Below are 15,507 nucleotides of genomic sequence, written 5' to 3'. Positions count from 1 at the left end.
TAATCAGAAGATTGATTAAGTATTTACTATTTAAAACATAAAATATAATGGGATGAAGAGAAGAGTTGAAGCCACAAGAGAGGAAGGTTTCAGAACAAATCTCTTTACTTTATTCAACATACTGCACTTCAGGCCTCTTCATCTATCACAAACAAAAATACCCCAGTGGAACAACTAAATACACTGATTGAACAGAGAGGAGTGGAATGTTTATACTTGGATTACTGTGATAATTTATACTATCTATAATTTTTAGCCTCTGGTTACTTAGAAGCAGTGCCAAACCAAAGATATTTTTCTCTCAAATAAAGTGCCTGGATGATATTCTCTCTGTCAGTTTAAAACACTGAAAAAATGTTCTTCTGTTGACACCACTGACAGGGATACAGCAGGAATATGGAAATAAAACACAATCTTGTTTCAGTTACTGATGACGTTTCCATTGTTACATTAGGATAAAAGAAACACAACTATCTGTAAGAAATATGCATACATTATATTCAAAATTGGAATCCAAATATAAAATTAACAGTCAAAGAAGAACACAAGAGAAAATATTTTTTACTCCAAGTGTTCAGTTGATAATTACTGCAGATCTTTGTTCAGAAACATCAATGCATATTTAGAACAACTATGGTTTGTAGCATCAACCCTGCAACAAACACACCAGCTATCTTTATATTAAACATGGTTAACCGTCATCATTGGGAACCAGTAGATGGCAGTAGAGTTCTACCTGAATGTATGAAAATCCTTTGAGGCATCTATAGTATAGGGTATGATTTTATGTCAACGACCACTGCATGTAAAAGAAATCAGGTTTAGAACTTTCCTGTAGCCTCTTGCAGACTTAATTTCTCATTGGATAACATGAGGGGCTGATTTAGTAAAATCAGTGTGCACCCAAGTCCTAAAAAATATTGTTGAGGAATAAATGTAAACATATAGTTCAGTTTTTAAACTTTACCAAATTCATATGCTGCTCTTGGCTGAGATGTTTTTTTTTTTTTTTGTTTTTTTTCTGCTAAAGTTGAATGAATCAAAATAAATCAAAGACAAATTGCATGAATTACATACAATAGATACATGCTTAAAATGGGCTAGGATGCTTGCGCATAAGGAGAGTATCATAATAGACCAATACAAACCTCACATAATTGTGAAATTGAAGGCGTAGATACATGACAATTTTCCCACATAAACAATTTAAATAGTGTGCTATATATTCCTATTCAGGTGCAACAAAGGTAAGTCCCAGGTCAGCATAATGTGTCCTCCCTCCTTCTGAGTTCCGGCGTCTTCACAGGGATGTGCTGGGAACTATGGTGGAAGGGTTCTCTGGATTCCTGGTTTGACCTGCACAATGGGAAGTAGCCACAGTGCTGGGTCAGGGGGTTGTCTTTCCCTGTGCCTCTTTGGCCTGGGGTACTGCTGCCTCTGCCCGTCACTGACTGACCTTCCTCTGTCAGGCGTACGGCTGCTCTGAAGTGATGCCTTGTCTGCTGCGTCCTTCAGCGGATCTCTCTACCTGCCCTTTACTGCTGTGGGGCATTGAGTGTTGCAAGCTATGGCCTGTCCACTTTGAGGCCAGTGGCAGTCCTGATTAAACAAAATTAATCACACAATTAGAATTGTGATATCATTTTTGAAGCTTATAACTCCCCTGGCACATGTAGGCAAACAGCTTCTCTATGTGGTACACCTGAAATGCCAAGACAGGACACGCGAAGACAAAAAAAGAAGCCGCCAACAGGTCTATTGTAACTTTAGAGGAGCTGCAGAGATTCAGAGCTAAGGAGGGAGAATCTGTGGACAAGACAATTTTTATTTATGTACTTCACAAAACTGATCTGTATGGAAGAGGGGAAAGACAGCCATTTTTGAAAGAGAGCCATAAGAATTCCTAATTAAATCTGCCACAAGCCACATTTTTCGTTCCACAACATAAACATTTTCTACTTTGTGTTGGTCCGTTACATAAAAGCCCCGCCTAAAAATACAATGAGGTTCATTGTAACACATAAACTGTTACAAGATATAAATAATGTTGCGAATTACTGGCAGAAGAAATTTGGGTCCTGTGAAAAACTATCTGAACTTTGACATAGGTAAAAATCTTTATAATTGCGTTGCACTAAACAGTCACTTTGATTTTACAACAGATAAACCTTTTTAAGCATTGGATTACTGGTCTATTGTAATATTTCAGGTTTATCTGCACAACCTCTGCTTTAGCCAGAGAGCCCTTCAACAATTTATTTCATGCTACATCAGTAACTGCCTGGCTGAAAACGTTTCAGTTTAATATATATGTGCTTATGACGTATATACTCTGTACTGTGTCCTACAGTATAATCAGCCTCCTTTGCGAAAGTGCCATAAGTCAATTAGAGGTTTTTAATCCTGCTGGCGTCCAACTGTCCCTGGATAACTAACTACAAATTTCCAGGGTGCTTTCTGTCATGTTGCCTTAATAAGCGTAATGGCTCCCAGAAAACACACACACGTTTAAACCATTTCAAATCACACTCACAAGGAGACTTGTGTCCTGCTTCACAGACCATAACAGGAGTATAGATTAATAAGTATTGAAATCAGTGTCTGACAGAGCTGTCTCCTGTGGCAATGGAAATGTTTTTTTAGTTTTTCTGCACATGGCTGCACTGAGAGGCAGAGGGACAAGAAAGGCTGTTGCGGCCTTCCTGCGAGGACGAGATAAGCACTGAGCCTGAGTTCAGTCGTTCCCTTTCACCTCTGCAGCCTTCAAGAATGATCGGTGCTGAAGGAGAGGATAAACACATGCTTGCAGACAAGCCTCTGTGACAGACTGGGAGTTGGACAGGTCCTAATGTAACATTCAATGACAGAGGGTCACTGTGGCTTCATCTGAACGGTCAGAGAAGGTAAACTGTCGTATGATGAGGAAACATGCCTAATTGTGTTGCTGCTTTTCCACAGAAGCCAAATCGATGCTGTGTGTAATATGTGCTGCTTAATGTAAATATTACAGCTTCATGAATTTACTCTCCCATTTTGAACAGCAGTAATAAAAAACAGAATGGTCTAATTGAAAAAAGAGTTACAGAATTTGGTATTCACAGTATTCAGCATGTTTTGATCAGTAAAGCACTTTTTGACCCTCTTGTACCTATTGTGCACATACAGTACATAGAATATAACATGCATTCACATTGACCCACACATATATATCTGATAAAGTGTTTCACTTTACACGACTGTGTCTTAATAAATTATGCATCATAGAAAACCAACAGTTAATGCACCTTTACAGTTGTGTTTTTACTGCTTTTACATTAGATTTATTCAAGGATTTAATTAATAAATAAGACTTTTTATACTATGAAACTGGAATGTACATCTGTAAGTGCCTGTCATCTGTTTTTCTGTCCCCCCAAACAAAAAGACATTTTTCCTATTTTCTACTAAAGTTTGATTTAAAGATCCAGGGGGTCACATTTTTGGCTGGTTCCCAGGTGTTGCTGCTTTTTCAAGCCGAGAACTGCCGGGACTTTGAGTCACCACTGCAGCGCCCAGAACCACCCGAGCTCCTGTAGGAATGTCAGACTTCCCAGTGGCAGCTCCCTGCTTCTCCTCTGATGCCTTGTTCTGCTGCTCTTTATTCTTAGTTCCCTCTGTAGAGCCTAGCTTGATTGGTCCGAGGACATTTTTGGCCACGGTGGTGAGCTGGCTGACGAAGCTTGTTTTGTCTCCAGGGGAAATGGGCCGCGACTTACACAGCGAAGGTCCACAGAGGGAGGGTGTGACAGCTGTTGGGGAGGGAGAAGGAGAGGGTGAATGCTCTTCCACCACTTCCAGCCGACATTTGTCCTCCCAGTCAAGAGTTCCCCTGTAACAATTAACGGGGCCCAACCCCTGCCTCACTTTGCCCAGTGAAAGCGGCTGCCCATGTGAGGGAACCGCAGGAGCCAGGACCCGAGCTGGGAGTTTGGGGCTTTTGGAGACGAGCTCTGCAGCTCTTGAATCGTTGCTGTCAGACTTCCGTTGGCTGTTTCCCATACCTGATGACTTAAAAGTCGTATTTACGCTCAGAGAAGCTCCTGTCACGGCTGTATTGATTCCACTGGATTTGTCCGGAGTAGACGAGCTCTTGTTGAAGGCAGCGGTTGTTAGATAGGACTTATTTTTGTCATCCCCCTCATGCTTAGGCTCAGGTTTTCCTACTTGTTGCTTGAGCTGGAGATCTTTGCTGTTTCTAACTTCCAGTTGTGTATGGGGTATGCCTGCAGTTTTTATAGGAGAACCAGGGGTTATGAGTTTACTGGTTTCTTCACTTTGTTTGGAGTTCATGTTTATATCACTTGCATGGGATTTTCTTGCCAAGGATGACTGTGACCCTGGCCCAACTGCTTGGTTTATCCCCATCTCTCTGTCTTTCTCCCTGTCTCTGTCCCTTCCTCTTTCTCTCTCTTCCTTCTCCCTTCCAGCCAGCAGAGTCTCCCTGCTGAGTGGTGACTCCTGTCTCCCAAGTCTCCTCACAGGCTTCAGTACACCAGTCTCTGGGGTGGTGGAGGATGCGGGCAATGGTGGCACATTGGGAGGCAGATTTTCTCCTTCTGTCTCCAGCAGGCTCTGAAGCCCAAGTTCACAGAAAAAGGCATCTTTGCGGTACTCAGAGTGCTGCACCTCTAGGCTGTGCTTCCTTAGTGGACCCCCAAGCCCTCCAGTAGAACTGGACTGGGTCAGAGGTGAGCCGAGCTTCTCTGCCGATTGCACCCGCTTGAGGAGAGGTGACCGTGGGGGCTCTGCGCTCTTCGGCCTGGGGCGGACCACTGGTGGCGAGGAATGGAGCTTTGCAGGGAAGGACTGTGTTGTGTTGGAACTCCCTATTGTGTGGCCTGGCATTGCTGGAGGGGAAGACTGAGTAGGGGAGGGGGTGTGTGCCAGAGGGGACAGTGGAATGTTTCCAGCAGACTTACAACGGGCAGAGCGATACTGGCGGTGAAGTTTTGGAGACAGGCCATGCAAGGAGCTGGGCCTCATGTGTTGAGAGGGAGAGGGTGAGTTTGGAGTGCTCGAGGCAGGAGAGCTACTCTGGGAAGAAGCACCTGAAGAGTTTAGCGAAGACATGGAAAGATGTCAGAAATCACATGAGGAAAAAGTCAACAGTTGCAATATAAATGTTGATGTCACTGATAACCACTATCTAAACATTGCAACATACCAAGGTAAGAGGGCTCAGGGGTTGAGCGGTGGCCCTGAGTTGGGGATCTGGTAGACAGGCTATGAGTTGGAGAGCCAGGAAGACTCTCACTGGAGGATAGTGAGCGATTCAAAGAGGACAGACTGCGGCTGGTGTGGAGAAGATTGGACTGCTTTGTGATCTTACGAAACAACGAGCTGCGCTTCTTACTGCAGGACAGACAGATAGAATTAGAAGAAAGGGCACAAAATAACTGGGCTGAACTTGAATTAACACATACTCATGCAATATAAACAAAAAAATATATATAAAAAAACAAAAAAAGTTGATCATTAATATCCACACCAAAAAATACAGAAGAAGTAACTTTGATCTGCTCTCAACTCATGTGGCTGAGAGACAAGTTTTAAAGAAGGAGCACATATGCACATGGTTAAGAACCTGGCAACTCCTAATCAATTCAGGGAGTTCAAAGGCAAGACAGTTTCTAACTGTTACAGGAAAATGGTGGAAATGTTGGGTGTAAAATGCTCCAAATTATGAAGAAAGGTATGTCATCGAAAAAGTGTTGTACAGAAAAAAAACAACACTGTCATATGACACCAAAACCTAGAATATATATCCTAAATATGAGACTTGACACTAAAACACTTTGCTTTGATTGATCAAATCAGAACTAACAGGAATTTTAACCTGAAAACAACAAGGCAAAGATCTATGATCTAAAAGTTAGGAAAGGCTAAATGATACAAATGCTCCAAGCAAGCATAAACATCCACAACAGAATCTTTGAAATGTGAGAGTCTTCCTCACCTTCATCTGATTGAGATGCACAAATGAGACAAAAGTGAGTCATCTCAGAAGTACATGTGAACCAAGACAATGGAAGAATATTCTTCCGCATTGTGATAAAGAAAGATTGAGGACATTTCTGGTGGGGTTGCTCATCCTTACGATATTTTACAGGATACTAAGTTTAAAGTATTACTTCCTTCATTCTCTCAAAGGATGCAAGTAATGTCTGACTGTGTTGAATAAAATGAATAAATGAAACAGAACTGTGTTACAGTTTGTTTTATTAAGTCAAATGAGATGAGATTATATGAAGATCCTACCAAATGCTAATAGCTTTAACTAAGCATACATCCAAATACCAAAATATTTAAAAGAAATCAAAGTTTAGCAAAGAGGCTTTGGTTGAATGTCTGTCCAGCATTGCTAAAATATAAGCTCCTACTAGGATTGTCAAGATAACTGACACAAAAAATAAGTCATTTAAGATACTTATTTAAAAACAAACTATTTCTGATCTCCTCAAGTTGTCACATAACCTCACACAGCAGCACCACAGCCCCTCCTCTACCTGCAGTCACACCTGAACATTTGTGGCTAAGGATCAAAACTGCTAGAATTTTTAAAACTCTGTTAACTTGGCAAGAACTTCCGGAGAAGAGCCTTTGAGACCATCTGAAAAGTGCTGTTGGGAGATATTTCGCCCACAAGGTAGACCAACCAGAAAAGCCATGGGTTACCAATAAGCCTTGATACTAGCTGTGCTACAAAGCAGAGTAGCAGAAAGAAACCTGTTAAGCATCTTAAAGACCAACACTTTGATGCTTGAGACAGATTTAAAAAGGTCAGAAAAGTGTTTCTGCAACAATGAAGGAGCAAACACAACGGATGGCATCAGCTAAGATTAGCTGTTTAAATATGAGCAATTTACTGATAGTTCGATTTCTGTGTTACATCAGACTGAGCTCCCCCCACAAGATGAAGAAACCGTGTGACTGTTCCATCTACAGAGGACACTAAGTGATGCAGGGAAATGTCCGGCAGCAGATGGCTCTATTGGACACAACATGGTGAAGCTGCTCCCCCTCCCTACATTACTTTTCTGTTCAGCAGTAAAGGAATTAGCGACTTATATCGGTGTTGAGTTTGAAGCTTTAGTATCATGACAACTTCAGCTCCTACCTGTCCTGGCTTTCTCTCCCAGCTGTCCTTTTGTTTCGTCGAGCCATCTTGCACTTGTAGCTGGCTTTACGGGCGGGGCCAACTTTAATGGAGGTGTTCTCAAAAGGCGTGGTTGTCACTGTCACCTTGTTCCCACTCTGCACAGAGCAAATTAAGTGAGTTCAGCAGTGAATGTTTACAATGATTGAATGTTGACATGTTCGAAAACAGTCATGCTTAAAAGTCACAGACAAGCTGTTCAAGTTTTAGCGGCAATAAAATATTGCTGATATGAAATAAAAATGTTTAGCACAAATAACATATAACTAAGATGAAATGTAGGTGCAGATGCCAACCTTGAGGATGAGTTCAACCACTTCAGTGTGGACCAAACCGTGGACAGGCTCACCATTGACATGCGTTATTAGGTCACCTGCGCACAGACCAGCTTCCTGAGCGGGGCCTCCGTCCTCCACATGCTGACGATACACAAAAAATGTACAAGTTTGCAAAAAGGGAAAAAAATACCTCCAGGAAAGATTCACAGTCCAAAAACAATACTTTAAAGCACCATCAAGTTTTACCAACATTTACATTGAGCCAGATAGTTCATGTTTACGTGCATCTCATGTTGCCTTAATACGGGCCACATTTATTGGAACACCTGGCTACACAACTTTACCAGGGGTGCCACCAAATGTGCCTCGTATTGATTGAAGATGTGCTTCAAAAGATAGACTAGTTTTGTTCTCTGCTTAACTTTTGTTTTATTTGTTTCAGTTATTAATCTTTATTGGACCAGACCATCAACTTCAATTTGCACATTTGTCAAAGACAAATATCTTAAAATAGTTTAGGAAAATAAATGTTCAGCTCCAGAATAGTAAATGACAACAAAGAAAAAACCCACAAAGCTATGACTCACACGTTTTCACATTTGTCTTACCCAAACCATGTGATGGACACTGTAGATGTCACTGTCTCCGATGTAGACCCTGATAGCCCTTAGGGTAAAGCCGTACTTCTTTCCAGAGCGATGAATTGTGATAGGGGCGCGGAGAACACTGACTGCAGGAAAGAAGTCTCTGCTGGGTGAGGAGTCGCGCGACGAGGGGTTGGAGGAGAAAGAGTGGGGCGACATGGGGCTAGCCAGTGGAGAGAAGCCACCGTGTTGCTCCACTGGATGCAAGGAGAAGGTAAGGTCAGAGAAAATAACCTTCGGCTCAGTGGCATAGATCAGTATATTTCAAAGAGTAGCAGTGTTTTTAGGACCTTCAGCCTCTCACCTGATGGGATGATGACAGACAGAGCTGTGGCAGACGCTGACTTGATGACCTTGTTTCCTTGTCTGGAGTTCCGTTTTTCTCCATCACCAGATAAGTGATGGTGGCGTGCCCGCCGGAGGACTAGGTCATTGGTGGCTCTGGGCCCCAGAGGGTCATACAGAGGAGTGATCACATCTCGACTGGGTGCGGCAGGACCGGGGGATAATGTCACGATGGTTGAGCTTACGCTGGTGTTCTCTCCAAGTCTGGATGATTTGTCTGCAAGAAGTCCGAACTGTATGAACACTACAGGGTAATTTCAGCTAACATTAGAAATGGTCCCACTGGTTCATTCTCCACATCAAATCAGGGATTACAGACTTTGTGCTTTCTAAGCTTTGCCAACAAACCTGCTCCATTGATCTCCCTCACTAAGGGCCTGTGCTCCAGGAGGCTTGGCGAAGGGACAGTCGTCCCATCCAGCGAGGTTCCTCGGAACTTCATGAGGTTCTGGCGGGTCAGGGAATCTGGCTCCCCTTCAGAAGGTGAGGCGAAACGATGAGTGTCCATCAAAGCTGAGAAGCGTCGCCTGGCACCAAGAGGAGGACTTGCATCTCCTTCCATGTACAGAGACTCAGAACAAGAAAGGCGCTTCCTGCACAACCAAAAGGGGTGGTGGCATATCATGTTACTACAGATCTGTTTGTTTCATCATGAGAACATTTGCTAACATGCATTAGATAGTAGACGTGAGCCCAATAAATATACATTTACAAATAAATATACCAAATAAAAACAATGCTCATAAATAAATTGCTGTAAATAGTAGAGATGCATCAGGGACCAGAAGTTAAGCTTTAACTGCCCTGATCTGTTATCGGCCAACTGGAAGCTAAACATTTTTATTTTCCAGTCAGTGAAGGCTGGTTTAAACATTCTTTCAGACAAAATTAACTCATTCCAATTGTTGGGTCACCGCCATTTTGTTCAGGTAAATTACTGTTACTACGCAGTTTAACAGGCATCACAGCTCGGACGTCACCATAGTTTATGAAAACCCACTGAAGCTGTAGTGTGCCAATACTACGCTCGGAGGCGATCTCTGGAGTAATAGAAGCTTGCGGGCGGGTGTACTTTTCCTCCACACTGGCCATTCCCAGAAGAGCTTGAAAAGATGAAAATCTGTCTGATATAAGAAGATCAGAAGATCCATATCCCAATCGAAGATCATCAGCCGATACCCCAGCGAAGGTGAGAACCCACAGAGGGTTCCCCAAGGAGACAGATTTCCTCCTTGTTTGTTTTAGTCGACTGCGGGACATCATATTTTCGCCATTTTGGAAGAAACAAGAGAAGGTGACTGTAGAGTGTTTGCGGATGTGTGACACTTGCCACTGCACCCCTTTTCCCAGAGGATTCCCAACCAAGTAAACTCATTTTGTTTTCCATTTTTGGTCTGTAGTCTGGGCAGGGTGAGGCAGGGTGAGTTAAGGTGATCTTGGATCACCATTAGTTAATCCAAGGTATTAACTTGTTACATACAATATTGATTGAAGTTTATGCTGAACTGTTTTGACTGCTATTTGAATACTGTTGGACTCTGAACCGTGGTTGTGCAGCAAAGTTTGGAAGTCCGTGTGTCCACCGTGTTTTCGATCAACTAAGTGCTGACTCAGTTGGAGTTAAAGTGGACTTGAAAGTAGACTGAAGCTGTGAACTGAGGCTCGTGTTCATCTCCATTGTTCCACCGTTTATGGCGTTTGTGTTTTTCCACTGGGTTCCCACCTCAGAGTTTGATGAACCTTTGTTTAGAGATTAGCCCACTATCAGCCGTTAGTGGCTAAAGGGCCGGCTGATAGGTGCTTTATCGCGTCTGAGCTGGCCTGGCTCTACCGTATAACAGCTGACAGCCACTATCGAGACACATCAACGGACCAAAGAATGCTTCACTATTTATTCATTCCGATCCACTTTCTGAGTCAATCCAAATTGTTATTTTATTCCCATTTTGTACAATAACTGCGGGTTTGATCTCCATCTACAGTCAGTACACATTTTCATTTTTGGTTATTCATTAACCCTCTTTCGTAGAATAGTGTATGGTTAATAAGGTGAAGGTTGTTGGACCAGAATAGTGAATTGTAATAGTGGACTATTGGTTTAATAAATGTTCACATAGATAAAGAGACAGTGTTTGTGCTTATTTTGTGCAAGAGTGAATTGTCTGTCAACTAAGGTTAGTGTTCCTCACCATTCGGTAAAACGGCTGATAACACAGTGGTATTTAGCGTGGTTTTGGTTAATAATTATTAATTATTAATAACAATTAACTAATTGTAATTATTAGGTGCTGTGAGTCCAGCAATCACAACACCAGAGTGTATCTCTTATTTCTATTCGTATGACAAGATTTTTGGTTAGAATTTGTTACTTCTAAATTATGATTTTTAATTATAATTTTTGAGAAATATTTATAATAAATAGTCACAAACTCTCACACAATGAAGCAGAACTAGTTCATGCAGAAGCTATGAACCTAGTTCAGAATGAATGTTTAGGTCGTGAACTATGAACAAGAATGAACTTATTTTAACCAAACTTTGGACTTGCTCTTGTTTAGGGTGAACAAGGTGAAGCAAATCAGTCCATCTTGTGACTTGCTAGAATGGAAATTGTTGTCAGTCTTTTGGGAAGCGTCGGTCAGGTCTACTAACTCTACGGGGAAGACTCATGTCTGCAGATAGTAATGCCAACAGCTCTAATTGTGCTAATCTCTAAAATACGATGCTAATTACAGCAAAAAAATATGGACTCTGTAATGATTTTAACTTTGTGTTGTAACAACAGTGAAATCTTGTTTCATTGCAGAGCTCCGTAATACCAAATGCTCTCTCACTCACACATGGTTTGACTATTTGCATTTTTCCAGTGATGCAGAGAGAGAAAGACAGTTCAGTAATGTGTGCCTAGTAAATATCTACGTGTTTTATTTAAGCATTAAGATACATTTAGAAAAAAACCTTTAGAGCCCCTCATGGAAAGCTGACGGCAACTCACATCTCAGGGGATCCAGTCCTCCAGCTCTTTTCCCTCATGCCGAAGCTTCCCAGGCTCTCTCTTTTTGTCACCTTGTCCTCCCGTGGGCTCCTGTGCTCCCGACGGGACACAGAGGTTGTTGCTTTCTGTTCCAGCTGGGAAAGATGCTCCATGCTGCTGTAAACCTGCAGGAAGACAAATACCTCATGAACAGATAGCTACAAGCAGCACAAAGCAAGATACCCAAATTTCTGTCTAGAGTTTCACTGCCCATGTCATCTGTTAGGCCAAGATTAGTAATTAGAGGTTTATTTGGAATACATCTATCAGCAATTCTGGTTTTTTGGACACCATGTTGTTAAGTTGATAACACTATGTAATTGTGGTGAATAATTAGTGTACCAATTTTCACTTGGGGTTTAATCTTGCCCATATTTGTTGTTTGCCATTGCTTGTAAGGCTCTTCTTATGTGCAGAGTAACACTTTGTGGGGGAGGACAATGAGGCGAGCTGCAGGAGTGCACCATGGAAACAAGTATTGGCTGAAGACCCAGCTGTCTTCTCAGAAGGAAAAACCACAATGTTAACCGTCACTACTTTGTAAATGCATTCATTGTATTCATGTTTCAACCACAAACTTCCATGTACATTATATGGATTCTGTGTGATGGACCATCACAAAGTTGTGTATAATTGTAAAGACAAAGGGAAAATGATATATGACTTTTCAGGGTTTTTTTTCAAATAAAAGTATGAAAAAGTTGGTGTGCATTTGTATTCAGCCTTCTTTATTTTGATACCCCTAAATAAAATACAGTGCAACCAATTTCCTTCAGAAGACACCTAATCAGTAAACAGAGTCCACGTGTGTAATTTAATCTCTGAATGAATCCAGCTGTTCTGTTAAGGAGTCAGAGGTTTGATAGAGAACATTAGGGAATGGCAAACCTACCGAGTTTAGATGGACGATCATTTTTTGGTTTGTTTTCGGTTGTTTATGACACTCTTTGGTTGCAATTCATTCTCACTTTTGGGCAGTGTTCTGGTTTGTACTCTGAGGGAAAGTGAATAGTAAATAAATAAACAGGGATCAAGGGATCACTTTCCTCAAAGCTAACATTCATTTAACTAATTAACTCACCTGTGACGCTTCCAGTGATCAGCCTCCTCACTATTTAACCATCTAGTGTCCTCTCATTTCTTGCTGGATTCTGATTTTGGCACCTTTTTGCTGTTTGACTTATGGTTCCTGATTCTTTTGGGCTTTTCTTTTTGTGCCTTTGATTTTTAAGTTTGGACTTTTTGTTAGTTATTAAATACATCTTGCTTTTGCATTCAGTATGCCTCCTGTCCTCTTTTCACACTACAGAAGACTACAGGGGATATACAGAACACTATAGAAGCCTATTTACTAATTGGATGGCTTCTGAAGACAATTATTGCACAAGATTGTATTTTATGCATGCCACACTTTTCAGCTTTTTATTAGTAAATTAATTTGGTGAACCTTGTTTCATCTTCCTCTTATTTTACAATTATGTACTACTTAGTGTTTATCTATCAAATAAAACCTCAAAATACACTGCAGTTTGTGGTTGTAACATGACAAAATGTGAAAAGGTTCAAGGGGCATGAATACTTTAGGAACTGAAAAGGTCCACAATGTTTGTGGACGTTTTCATAAACACCAGGTATGAAACCAAGCTCAACCTTCTGGAGCCTCTTGGTGCAGATTGACCTGTATTTTTCTATCAGCCTTTTCCCTGTCCTCATCAACCCATCATGTAGTCTCAAGTGCAAAGAAAGTATGATAGGTTGACATAGTGAGGGGAAAAAAGAAAGAGTAGATAGAAAAACAACAACTGATAAGAATCAGGAAGGGTTATACCTTACTGAAGCGAGGAGAGCAAGAGGAGAACTGTCTGATCTCCACAGGCTCATCATCATTGGTGTCATCCTCATCGTATGTGTTGATGTGGCGGTAACGATCTGAGCGGGCTGGCAGACAGGAGAATTGGAGAGAGGGGAGCTGTGACTTCAAAATATTAAATGGTGTCAAAAAATAAGACAAATCTCCCATTAATGCACATGCACCCAGACACACCAGATACACATACTATCAAAGTAGCTGGTATCTTCCTCAGACTCCAGGTGGGGGACAAACTCTGCTTTCTGTCTCAACAAACTGTTCCAGTCCAGTGTAGAAAAGAAGGAGTGCTGCTTGACCTCAAACGCTCCACCTGGTGGCAGAAACAGAAACAACATAATCTGGCCTGAAGGGTTTATATTTTTTTATTTTTGGTTTACCTATACTATAATTTACATGTATACTGAAGATTTTAAAACGTAAAATAGATTTTCTTCAGTAATACAGCACATTTATGTGAAGTCTTAATTTACAGTGATTACCCTTTTGCAGACTTTCTATAATTTGTTTAGCATGCTTCTGGGTTAAATCCTTACTGATGAGGACTTAATCATGCTTTCATTTGATTTGTTAAAGTTCATAATGATCTCTTCTTTTTATTCATCTTTCTGAGACTTCCACAGGTTCTCACATGGATTAAGATCTGAGGAGTTTCCTGACATTGGGACTAAAATTTCCATGTTATGGATCTTGAGATGGTTCAACAGGGACTGGGAATTACAGGGCTCTCAGGTAGAACTAATAGTAAGCCCATGCAGTTGATGAGCAGCAACTCTGCACATAGATTATTTTAGGACGCATCAGTCAAATGAACAAGTCTTTTGTTGAGATAATTTTACAACGACAGTGTTTTCAAGTTTCAATCAACTTTTTTGGGACCAATTAAAAAGGGTCTTAGATTAGTAGGTATCCTTGTTGCAGCAACAGTGTGAGATTTACAGTGTAGGTCAACATGTATCCAATACAAGCTGTGTTTAGGTCTGACGACTGCAACTCAAAGACAGGTGTGAGTATTGCTATTATAAGGGCGAGATAAGAATCCAAGATGAACCAGAGGAACGATGGTTGAGAACTCTGTTTCTTTATAATGTTACATTTGAAATTTTTGGGGCATAACAAGAGACAGAGAGTATGAAACAAATCAGTTAGAATCAGATTTTAAAATAAATTTTGTTATAGAAATCATAAAATCGGTAGAATATGTATGACGTAAAGGCTATTATTTTTTATTTAAACTCCTATCTATGGTTTCCAGTCACATTGTTTCCTCCTTCCCTGAAAACTCTGATCTACAAATTTAACATCTGTTGTGTTTTGTTGCCGTTACTGTTCCTTTAATCTGGTTTTAATATGATGAAAGTATACTCAGTCATAGTAGTGTGTTGCTTGTAATCTTGTAATCTAGTTTAATATTAGTCTATTTGTAATCAGGGTTGCTAGATAGGGTTTATTTTAGAATTGAATACTTTATTAAGCACAAATTCCTACAATTTTCCAGCAGCTTTAGTGAGAACAGCAGAGTTATCTAATTAGGTTTTATTAACTGTACATGTCATAATTCAGCAAATCCAACGCCAAACATGGCTTCTGATTCTCAGTGTGCTAAAGGGCTATTTCACTTTATGGAATCTTGGCAAATTCAGATCAGGTCCAGTTTGATCAAACAGGGCATATAGGCCAGAGAGCTGTGAGTTGACCCATTTTTTTTTACTTTGAATGAGTATGCAAAGAAAAACATGATCTGTGATGTGGTAAATAAAAGATAAAGGACATTGTCTACATATAAAGGAATAAAGCACAGCCTTAATTTTCAGAAATTCTCTTCTGTCAGAATACATTTTGCTTAGGTTCAGCATTGTAAAGTGATTGATATGTATAAGGGGTAGAAATCACATAAGCTTTTGCTTCCTTCTGCCCCTTCTTGAATGTCTGTATAGAGTTTATTTTGCACATGTTGAATGGTTACATTTCCTACACTTGTGACTTTTTATTTTCTTCTCTTTTTATTTATATATTTTTATTGTAATTTATTTTCTTTGAAAGTTCAAGTAAAGTAAAAATACAGAATAACGTCTGGATACTTAAACAGATGGTTAACTAGGTTTTCTTGTTGTCAAGCCCATCTAGACTTTGGAAATGTTTAA

The 15,507-nt window shown here is 40.6% G+C and overlaps 1 protein-coding gene across 3 annotated transcripts in view; it reads right to left on the bottom strand.

Annotated features, from left to right (window-relative positions):
• Positions 1 to 83: 83 nt before the first annotated feature.
• mast1a (microtubule associated serine/threonine kinase 1a) overlaps positions 84 to 15,507 on the bottom strand; it is a 147,671-nt gene continuing 132,247 nt past the window's right edge. For all 3 annotated transcript variants that reach the window (XM_047365946.1, XM_047365947.1, XM_047365948.1), the window contains 10 exons: positions 13,554 to 13,676; positions 13,325 to 13,434; positions 11,458 to 11,621; positions 8,811 to 9,055; positions 8,422 to 8,679; positions 8,082 to 8,314; positions 7,492 to 7,614; positions 7,157 to 7,293; positions 5,204 to 5,391; positions 84 to 5,087 (listed from right to left, as the gene is read on the bottom strand). In XM_047365946.1, the coding sequence (XP_047221902.1) occupies positions 3,472 to 5,087; positions 5,204 to 5,391; positions 7,157 to 7,293; positions 7,492 to 7,614; positions 8,082 to 8,314; positions 8,422 to 8,679; positions 8,811 to 9,055; positions 11,458 to 11,621; positions 13,325 to 13,434; positions 13,554 to 13,676 (3,197 nt within the window). In that variant the 3' untranslated portion in view covers positions 84 to 3,471. The remainder of the gene's footprint in view (positions 5,088 to 5,203; positions 5,392 to 7,156; positions 7,294 to 7,491; positions 7,615 to 8,081; positions 8,315 to 8,421; positions 8,680 to 8,810; positions 9,056 to 11,457; positions 11,622 to 13,324; positions 13,435 to 13,553; positions 13,677 to 15,507) is intronic.

Source organism: Girardinichthys multiradiatus, chromosome 5 (genome assembly GCF_021462225.1).
Source record: "Girardinichthys multiradiatus isolate DD_20200921_A chromosome 5, DD_fGirMul_XY1, whole genome shotgun sequence".
Classification (NCBI taxonomy): Eukaryota; Metazoa; Chordata; class Actinopteri; order Cyprinodontiformes; family Goodeidae; genus Girardinichthys; species Girardinichthys multiradiatus.
The sequence above is the reverse complement of the archived record's forward strand: the minus strand, read 5'-3'. Positions and strand labels throughout refer to the sequence as shown.